Source organism: Malus sylvestris, chromosome 16, assembly GCF_916048215.2.
Source record: "Malus sylvestris chromosome 16, drMalSylv7.2, whole genome shotgun sequence".
Classification (NCBI taxonomy): Eukaryota; Viridiplantae; Streptophyta; class Magnoliopsida; order Rosales; family Rosaceae; genus Malus; species Malus sylvestris.
In genome coordinates this window covers 10,112,294-10,122,966 of record NC_062275.1, presented here as the reverse complement: position 1 = coordinate 10,122,966, position 10,673 = coordinate 10,112,294, and the positions used below count along the sequence as shown (strand labels likewise).

The 10,673-nt window shown below is 41.4% G+C and overlaps 1 protein-coding gene across 3 annotated transcripts; it reads right to left on the bottom strand.

Annotated features, from left to right (window-relative positions):
- Positions 1 to 5,858: 5,858 nt before the first annotated feature.
- LOC126607550 (uncharacterized) lies at positions 5,859 to 9,235 on the bottom strand. Of its 3 annotated transcripts, none has more exons than XM_050275185.1 (3): positions 9,087 to 9,235; positions 8,197 to 8,546; positions 5,859 to 7,961 (listed from the first exon to the last, which is right to left on the bottom strand). In XM_050275185.1, exons 2-3 carry the CDS (start codon positions 8,541 to 8,543, stop codon positions 6,053 to 6,055), a joined length of 2,256 nt encoding a protein of 751 aa, XP_050131142.1. In that variant the 5' UTR covers positions 8,544 to 8,546; positions 9,087 to 9,235; the 3' UTR covers positions 5,859 to 6,052. The 3 variants fall into 3 exon arrangements, with proteins under 3 accessions (XP_050131142.1, XP_050131143.1, XP_050131145.1); XM_050275186.1 differs by having other exon boundaries at positions 8,197 to 8,602; positions 9,087 to 9,205; XM_050275188.1 differs by lacking the exon at positions 9,087 to 9,235 and having other exon boundaries at positions 8,201 to 8,348.
- Between the last annotated feature and the right edge of the window lie 1,438 nt (positions 9,236 to 10,673).

The following is a 10,673-nucleotide window of genomic DNA, read 5'->3' as shown; positions in this document are numbered from 1 at the left end:
CTCATCCTTGATGCACCTCACTTGGTTTAGGTCCCTTGTCTTCTTTTCCCTTGCTCTAGATAGTTTATAGATATCCAACTCTCCTTCTTTGGTATCTAGTCGTTTATACATATCGTCGTAAGCCGCTAACTTAGCTTCTCTCACAGCTTTCTTCGCCTCTTGCTTCGCTTTTCTATACCTTTCACCATTTTCATCGGTCCTCTCCTTGTATAAGGCTTTACAATTAGCCTTCACCTTTGTTTGTACCTCCTCATTCCACCACCAAGATTCCTTTTGGTGTGGGGCAAAGCCCTTGGACTCTCCTAATACCTCTTTTGCTACTTTTCGGATACAACTAGCCATGGAATCCCACATTTGGCTAGCTTCCCCCTCTCTATCCCACACACATTGGGTGATTACCTTCTCTTTGAAAATGGCTTGTTTTTCTTCTTTTAGATTCCACCATCTAGTCCTTGGGCACTTCCAAGTCTTGTTCTTTTGTCTTACTCTTTTGATATGTACATCCATCACCAACAAGCGATGTTGATTAGCCACGCTCTCTCCTGGTATAACTTTGCAATCCTTACAAGTTATACGATCCCCTTTCCTCATTAGAAGAAAATCTATTTGTGTTTTTGACGACCCACTCTTGTAGGTGATCACATGTTCTTCTCTCTTCTTAAAGAAGGTGTTGGCTAAGAAGAGATCATATGCCATTGCAAAATCCAAGATAGCTTCCCCATCCTCGTTTCTCTCCCCAAAACCATGGCCACCATGAAAACCTCCATAGTTGCCTGTCTCCCTGCCCACGTGTCCATTTAAATCTCCTCCTATAAATAACTTCTCCGTCTGAGCAATTCCTTGCACCAAGTCTCCAAGATCTTCCCAAAATTTCTCCTTCGAACTCGTATCCAACCCTACTTGAGGTGCGTACGCACTAATCACATTGATAAGTTCTTGTCCTATTACAATCTTGATTGCCATGATTCTATCTCCTACCCTCTTGACATCTACAACATCTTGTACCAAGGTCTTGTCTACGATGATGCCAACACCGTTTCTCGTTCTATTTGTGCCCGAATACCAAAGTTTAAACCCTGAGTTTTCTAGATCCTTTGCCTTACTACCAACCCACTTAGTTTCTTGTAGGCACATAATATTTATCCTTCTCCTCACCATAACTTCCACTACTTCCATAGATTTTCCCGTTAAGGTTCCTATATTCCACGTTCCTAAACGCATTTTGCTCTCTTGAACTCTACCCTTCTGTCCTAGCTTCTTCACCCTCCCCCGTCTAATAGGATCAAAGTACTTCTTTTGTGTGTCCCGGGTAAAGTTGATAGGAGCATATGCTCCCAAACAACTTTGAGTGGAGTCGTTCGAAAAGAAGTTTCTATGGCCCCCTTGCTCATTTAACACTGCATCCGGGTGCCGATGGAGATACAGCGACCCTTGCTCACTTATCACTGTGCTCGGGCCACACAGCGCGCCACTTACGGGTGACGCCCTAGCTTTAGCGCGATTTTGTTCTGGATTCATTTTCATAAGGATTCGACGTGATCATGGAGTGCCGGCTGTCGACTACCTGACGCCCTCCCCCTCCTCCTTTATCCGGGCTTGGGACCGGTGATGGAGAGAGTCTGGAGGCAGGGAACAAGAAAGAGAAGAGGGGAATGCAAAAATGTTAAGGGTGCGGCTGCTACTAGGGTTAAAGGGTTTTGTTGACTTCTCAACAAAATTAAAAAAATAATTCCGAAATCCTGGAGGCATGAGGGTTTGAACTCATGTGCTCCAACTTTAAAGGTTTAACTGAAACCAACTTGGTAACAAGTTCTGTTTTGATTTTATGACTAAACTATTTATAAATATTGAAAAAAATAATTAAATATATATATCAGTTCGGTTCGGTTTGGTTTGGTTTCAGAACCTCAAAAACTAAAACCGAACTGGCCAGATTCGGTTCGGTTTGGTTTGACAGTTTCAGTTCGGTTTTTTTTTCGGTTCTGTTTTTTTCGGCCTCGGTCCGGTTCGATTTTCGATTTTTTTGGTTTTCGGTTTTTTGAACACACCCCTACTTCGAAGGAGTCACCCAGACATCCAACTACTTTTCTAATTCAAAGCACAAGATTCTCAAAATCCATCGTTCATATGTACATTAAAAACTAGGGCTAGAGGGACGCAGTTCGGCCGAAGCCTACATCTTTGAAGCTATCTCAATCCAACTCAATGAAACCCGAGGTGGATACGATCCTGGACCATCACTCAACGGAATCGCGAAGTAGGAAGGATTCCGGACCATCTCTCAACGGAATCCGAGTGGATACGATTCCGGACCATCTGTGACATCCCACATCGCCCAGGGGAGTGATCCTTAAATGTATATTCTCATCCTTACCTAGCATGAGGCCTTTTGGGAGCTCACTGGCTTCGGGTTTCGTAGGAACTCCGAAGTTAAGCGAGTAGGAGGCCAGAGCACTCCTAGGATGGGTGACCCATTGGCAATTTGCTCGTGAGTTCCCAAAAATAAAATCGTGAGGGAATGGTAAGCCCAAAGCGAACAATATCGTGCTACGGTGGTGGAACGGGCCCGGGATGTGGTTGGGGCTTGGGCCGGGATGTGACAATTTGGTATCAGAGCCAATCCTTGGTCAAAAGTATGCCGACGAGGACGTCAGGCTCCTAAAAGAGGTGGATTGTTACATCCCACATCGCCCAGGGGAGTGGATCCTGTAAGCCTTAAATGTATATTCCCATCTCTACCTAGCACGAGGCTTTTTGGGAGCTCACTGGCTTCGGGTTCTATCAGAACTCCGAAGTTAAGCAAGTTCGCACGAGAGCAATCCCATGATGGGTGACCTATTGGGAAGTTCTCGTGTGATTTTCTTGAAACAAAATCGTGAGGGCGTGGTCAGGGCCCAAAGTGGATAATATTGTGCGACGACAGAGTCAAGCCCAGGATGTGGCTCCTAAAGGAGGTGGATTGTTACATCCCACATCGCCCAGGGGAGTGGATCCTGTAAGCCTTATATGTATATTCTCATCTCTACCTAGCACGAGGCCTTTTGGGAGCTCACTGGTTTCGGGTTCCATCAGAACTCCGAAGTTAAGCAAGTTCGCACAAGAGCAATCCCATGATAGGTGACCTATTGGGAAGTTCTCGTGTGATTTTCCAGAAACAAAATCGTGAAGGCGTGGTCAGGGCCCAAAGTGGATAATATTGTGCTACGACGGATTCGAGCCCAGGATGTGGTGGGGGCTTGGGTCGGGATGTGACAATTTGGTATCAGAGCCTAACCCTGGTCGCGTGTGTGCCAACGAGGACATTGGGCCCCTAAGGGGGATGGATTGTGACATCCCACATCGCCTATGGGAGTGATCCTTAAATGTATATTCTCATCCCTACCTAGCACAAAGCCTTTTGGGAACTCACTGGCTTCGGGTTCCGTAGGAACTCCGAAGTTAAGCGAGTAGGAGGCCAAAGCACTCCCAGGATGGGTGACCCATTAGGAAGTTGCTCGTGAGTTCCCAAAAACAAAATCGTGAGCGAATGGTAAGCCCAAAGTGAACAATATCGTGCTACGATGGTGGAACGGGCCCGGGATGTGGTGGAACGGGCCCGGGATGTGGTGGACCCGGGCCGGAATATGACTCCATCACTCAACGGAATCGCGAAGTAGGAAGGATTTCGGACCATCTCTCAACGGAATCCGAGTGGATATGATTCCAGACCATCACTCAATGGAATTGCAGAAGGCCAACAACCATATATAGAACGGCTCAAAGAAATGAGACAAGCACAAGTTACTTAATTTACAAAAGCTCAACCAAGGGAATATAAGGCACAAATACTAAATTTAGAATGAATCATCGAAGCGGGAGATGAAACCATAACGAAGCAACAAATCTCCATCACCACGGGTTAACGGTCTACCATTAGTCCTCACATTTCATCACAACATGTCAATCAAACCATATTTCAATATATACATGTCAAATCTCATTTCATAAACTTAAATCAATGGCTAAACGTTAAAAATAACAATTCAATAAAAAACATATTTATAAAACCAAGTCATATCCACATAGGATAACAATTACGAAAATAGGGTAATCACCAATATCACATATATTAAAGTCACTCACCTGAGGTCCACACTAACGCACTCTAACATGGAATTCAAGGCATCAAGCTCTATCACCGCCAAAAACAAAGCACAAGTCCACATTTACATTTCTCTCAATAAATTCACATACCCAAAACTCTCATAAGTTTCCCACAATGACATTTAATGAGAATCAAACCGTCGATCAAATGTATGGTCCATGATCTTACATCACTTGCTCCATAATATCCAACCACTAGATTTTCACTAGTAAGTTCCTAAGGTCCAACAACTGATAACTAGGGTGCTCACAAAATTGTACGACGATCCAATGATCGGATTGTCGTCAATCATGCAAACAAGTGGTGGTCCAATTTGATCACCACACCAAACAATTGAATTTCGGGAAACTGAGCTAGACATAGGTTCATAGGGTCACTAGAAGGTATTTGGTACTTAGACAACACTCATGGACGGTCCCACGCACTACCACACACGAGCTAGCCATGGTGAAGGGTTTGAAAACCCAAATTTTCAATATTAACTAGATGAACTCAAATTTACGTGGTAACTAGAGCTCAACAAGGGAAACACTTTTCACAAATAAGCCGACGACCAATTCTAACCGGAAGCCGTCCAAATTCGCCAGAGAAAACCGGGTTTCTAGGGTTCTAAACACCCAACTCTAAAACGAATACGAAAGCATAAACCAAGCATACCAACTTGAAGATTATGAAGAGTAGATGAAGTTTCATACCTCACTCGAAGGAAATGATTGCCGGATTCACCGGAAAAATGATAAAACCGTCGGAAACCCACAAAACTTTGCTGCCTCGAACTGGAAAAATGGATAAGAAAATGGGAAATCTAAAAATACAGAGATGTAGTGCTCGCCAAGAGCTTTGCATGGACACCAAGATGACCCAAAACGGAGCTCGGATGAAGGAGATATGAGCAGATCAAGATGGCGGGTTAATGGGTCGAAATTGCCCAAAAAGTGGCTGAAATCAGCCACCGTTTTGTTTTGTTTTGTTTTTTTTTTTTTTTTTTTTTTCAGAAACCTCCTCCTGTCTAATTGGTCTCTCCCTCTTTATTAAACTCACTTAACCTTTAACCCACATGTGGGAATTAAATCATTCCCACAATCTATAGCTCACAACTTCAAACGTCTGTAACTATACCGTTATAACTCAGACTCGCAAACGGCTTTCGCCTATACGCTTGTGGCTTCGAGATCTATTCGAAAACTTTACTTGTGACCTCAAAAGGTCAACGAATTTTAAATAATTATTTTCCAAACTTCACTCTTCGTAACTAGTTTAATTAAAATCTAAATCCAAAAAATTTAAAATAAATTCTTGAGAAATAATATAAAATCTCAATAGTACAAATATGTAGATTATAACAGTGAAATCCGGGAACGGGATTTCACATTCTTCCCCCCTAAAAAAAAATTTCGTCCTCAAAATTTCAGTATATCTATCAATGCCAAAAATCAACTGAACAACAATTTCGAAATGGCATTTACTCTTTAATTATAATCAAATTTAATTAACATCAAGCTCAACAACATCGAATCACAACTCACAAATACAATTATCATCGTCTCAGCACGACTTCACCACCAATCTTTGCACAATCACAAAGAATGCCACTACTAACAAGAATTCATCAATATACTCATAATTATGGCAACCATGAGTGAAGGATGGGAAAGAAATATGAATCATCAACCAAGAGATGATGAGAGCGAGCATAGGAGCAAGTCAAAAGGTATAGCACTGGATCAAAATTTATTAAAATAATGTGACAGGAAAGTCATTACCTTGTTCTCCAAGTAAATGAAGAAAGAAAAAAAGGATCCTAAAACTCTACTTCAAAGCTTGGAAACAGAATCCTAAACTGCCAATAAAAGTTGTCAAAAATATACAGAGGTTGAAAGCCCAAACACCCTAATTTAACAATGTCCCTTAAACAATGCTAGAATCTTTACATGTCTTCTTATTGTGGCCGAGCCCCTTGCACTTGCTGCATTGCAGCTGGCGTTTTATTATGTCGTCTGATTCCGTCTGCTTCATCTTTGGCCGCCCTGGCGGCCGCCTGGTGGGCGGAGGGGTAACAGTAACTACTGCTTGGTTTGATTCATCTGTGTGTGGTCTGTCTACATTCGGAACAGGGTGAATTGATTCTGCATAAGTTAAACGGTAACTCTCCACTGTGAAGTATCTGGAGCAGTAATCATAAGGGTTCCTGCCAATAGTTATAAAGACAGCAACAGCATGGCAGCAAGGAAGACCAGTGAGTTGCCATCCCTTACAGGTGCAATCCCAATGGTCGATGTCAACACTGTCAACAGATTCTCCACGAACCTCGAATGTGCTATCATGTGAGAGTAACACTTGAAGTGATCGAGCAATTTCCGTTTCCTTTTGAAGCTTTTCCTCCTTTGATGGTGTTAAACTTGTCACCCACTGACTGGACTCCACCCCGCGTGAATAGAAGGCTTGCATCGTATTGCCTCGTAATACATCAATCATCTGCGTAATTGGCAACTCATGCGCCTCTGATACCCAACTGTAGAACTGCTGTCCGAAGTTTGATGTCATGTGGTTGTACCTGCCTCCTCCGCAGAATGCATTAGCCCAGTGCACTGGCTCGCTTTGTATGACCCAATTGTAAGCATCCGGTGAAATATTTTTTATGTTGTCAACACTGTGCTGGAAAGCCTCCCGAGTGGGTGCATAAGCAGCCGCATAAAAATCACTTATCATGAATCGTCTTGCCTCGTGAGAAAATTGCCCCTTCAAGTCCTTGTTAAGTTTTTCAGCAAGATGCCTCAAACAATAGCAGTGGTAACATTTATCAAATACCTCGGGCAATGAATTTTTCAATCCATTCTGAAAATCTGCTACAAATGTGATCGGCTGAGATGTTGCCACTGCCGATTTCAGTTCTAGTAAGAACCAATGCCAGTTCTCATCAGTCTCAGCATCCACAATAGAAAATGCTACTGGAAACACACCATCATCAGCATCTGCAGTTGTTGCAGCCAACAAAACTCCTTGATATTTTGAGTTCAGAGGAGCACTATCAAGAAAAATTAGAGGGCGGCAACCTTCTTTGAAACCCACAATTGATGCACGGAAAGATACAAAGAAACGATGGAAGCTTGAGTCTTCCTTAGTTGCAAATGAAGCAAAACTTCCTGGATTAGTTTCTTTTATCTTCTCGCAGAAATATGGCAACTGATTATAGGCCTCTTTATAGGAGCCTTGAAGCTGCTCCCTGGCAATCTCTTTGGCACGCCATGCCTGAGAATAATTCAATTGAATCCCGTACTCTCGCTTAATGTCCTCTGCTATAGCCTTTGGCTTGTAGTCTGGGGAAACTTTCAACTTCTCTTTTATGATACTTCCCACCCAACCTCTCGTAGCCCGATACCCAGCTTTCACAGCAGCTCCTTCACATGTATGATCTGTGTTCATTTTCTTGATACAAATCAACTGGGTAGTAGACAACCTTGATGCATATATCCTCCATGGGCAATTTTGACCTTTGCATTTGACAGTGACACGGTGACTGTCATTTTTCTTATACCTATAAGCAAATCCATGCGCAATTGAAAACTTATGCAATGCTTCTCGGAATTCGCTAAAACTATTAAACCTTTGGTCCACACCGGTGATGGTGTTTTCCCACTGTTGTGCAGCTTTATGATGCTTATCATCACTGGAACAGCCAGGAACAGAAAGCAAAGGGATTTCATGGAGTTCCATATCAATCTGGCCATCGGCATTGTCAGTATTGTCGGTATCAACTCGCGCATCAACAGGATCAACAATAGGAACCACTGCTTCCGATACAGTTGTCCTGCTTGACCTGCATGTCCAAGTGTCCGAATTAGATTTTTATGCTAAACACATGCAGGGAAAACATCACTTCTTGTAACAATCCGTGTAAACAAAAATTTGATAATAAACACATTTCCATGGCCTTCGTTCCACATTGTGATTGTTCCCAAACCGAACCATATAAGATTATGCATACAGGGAAAAAAACACAGAAGCAGATACCAAAACAGCAAGAAATAAGATGAACTAAAAATAAAATGTACCTACTAGCAGGCATGTTGGACAAATTTCGAATACCAGCTTCCTCTGTCATGACAAAAACATAGACAGTGTTTGTATCCCCCAGAAAATTGACCATACGTTGCAAGTCCTTGTCTTTAGAGATCGTAATGAGAGTCTTCTGATTGCCAGGAAGGAAGTACTTGATGGACAATGTATCAGCACTACAATTAAACACATCCGCTATTTCGGACTTGAAATCACCAAGCAGTGCTTTCTCATCAATGCCAATTGCATGAGCATCACCCCCAGAGTACGATAAACTTCCATCATTATTCGTCACAAATTCTCCGCCCAATTGACATATTGCTATAACCTTCTTTGCAGCCATGGCCTACCCACTCAAAAAGACATTTTTATATGTTTATGCACAAGAAATCATAACGAAACCTACAAATTGCTCAAAGCAGTTTACACAAGAGAGTCAAATTTCGTAGTTCATAAGAAACTAATTACACAGATTGAAGCTAAGTTTCTAAAATTACATAAGCAGGTTTAATTTCACAGTTGATAAGAAACTTAGTTCCAGCCACATTCACAAAAATAACCCTAAATTTTGAAACTTTTGCACACATCCATACCCTAAATGTTGAAATTACACAACCCCAATCTCTTATTTTGCATATAAAAAGCATCAAATTTTCCATCTGCAGAAGGAAGACGTTCAGAAAAATCCTAATCCTAAATAATAATAAATAAAAAAGTCAATAAAATCGAACGTATAATTAAATGCAAAAGAAAAAAATCATTTATAAAGTAAACAAAAATTAAACAATTACGAGAGAGCGGGAAACAAGAACCCTAATACGAAAGAATTGTAAATATAAACATATATAATCGAAACCCTAGAATTTGGGGGAATTAAAAATCAAACCTTGAAGCCAGACTGAGATGAATTTCTCAGGTGAAACTATGAGAGGCCTTCAGCTTCTGAAACAGAAGAAAGTCGAAGAAGCTCCGCAGACCGATAAACAGGAGGAGAGAGAGGAGCGAACCGGGTGATGACTTTGCCCTTGTAATTGGCTGCATCCGCGTGTAGGTTACTTTTTGTTTACTTGGCGTCAGAGACCGTTGATTGTTATACTACTTCGGGTTTGACGTTTTGAACGGCTGTAGATTTGTGGTGTAGATATATTATTCGGATTGTACGGTATCTGGTAAAACGACGCGGTGAGTGTGATCGTATCGGGAATGCTGCTTTAGCCTTTAGGTAATTTACTTGTCCAAGCAGCATGCGGGGCCCACATAAAATCGACGTGGGCCTCACGTAATTGGAGAAACGACGTTTCACTGTTTAGCAATCAGGTACACAATATATCTGCACATTGTATCCTGATCTTCCAATCGTCTGATTACACATATCCCGTACTTTTCGTTGAGTCATGTACAATAGGATCTTGGGTTAGGCAGGGCACTTCGACCATCTTATTCATAGGACACTCGTATTATTTCACATCGATCTCACTTAACGTGTAAATTGTGTTATAAAAGCAGTCATGCTTAAATTTCTCTTTTTAAATACATAAAAATACTAAAACTGTAGTGTTCATTTCAAATTGTTACGTGATCATGTAAACATGGACACAAACACAAGGAATACCTACATGTCGACAGTGGCGAAGCCACGTGAAGGCGAGGAGTGGTAGCCGCCCTTCCCCTCGTCAGAAAACACAGCTGGAGCGCAGGTTCAACCCCTCCCCTCGCTAGAAAATCCAGCCCCTACGATCGTCGGAAATCGCCATTGAGGGTGAGGATTTCGCTCCTTCGATCTTATGAACCCACTGGTATTTGGGGTTGGTGTGCTGCATTGCTGGGTTTTAATGCTTTCAAGGGAAGAAGACGACCTAATTTTGTTTCAAACCACACGACGTCGTTTGCTTGTTTGTGGTTATTAGTCATAAAACTTGGTTTCTTTTAATGAAACGGTACAATTTGGAGGTGGGATCCTTTAATTTCTTTTTTATTTTTTTATTTTATATTGATGTGGACTTCTTTCCCAATCGGACTATGGTTTTAATTGATTATTGTTTCCACCATTTCAATTCTCTTTCCTCTCTTTCATTTGTTTAGACTAAAGAAAAATAAAAGGTTGATGCTTACTATTGGTCTTTTTTAATTCTTGTTATTTTTCCAGAATTTAAATAATTTTTTTTTTCCAATCCTTGAGAGATGATTACTTTGAGGACTTGTTTCATAATGTATAAAAATTTGTGAGAAAAATAATATTAATGTTCTTAATATGGAAGATTTGCATTTTATACCCAGAAAATCAAAAGCATAAATCTCCAAGACTTGCAAACTTCTATTACTATCATGTGGACCTCTATTTTCAGGTCCTTCATATGCAACTCAAAGAATTGAATGATCGCTTCAATGAAGTAAACACCGAGTTGCTTCTTTGTATGGCATGTTTGAGTCCGGTGAATAATTTGCAAGTTTTGACCAACAACAAAAAATAGTT

Excerpts from the sequence above, each read along its gene's own strand:
- LOC126607550 (XM_050275185.1), bottom strand. The coding sequence starts at position 8,543 with ATGGCTGCAAAGAAGGTTATAGCAATATGTCAATTGGGCGGAGAATTT. Across the intron at positions 7,962-8,196 it reads TCCAACATGCCTGCTAGTAG|GTCAAGCAGGACAACTGTAT; the intron begins GTACATTTTATT and ends TTGGACATGCAG.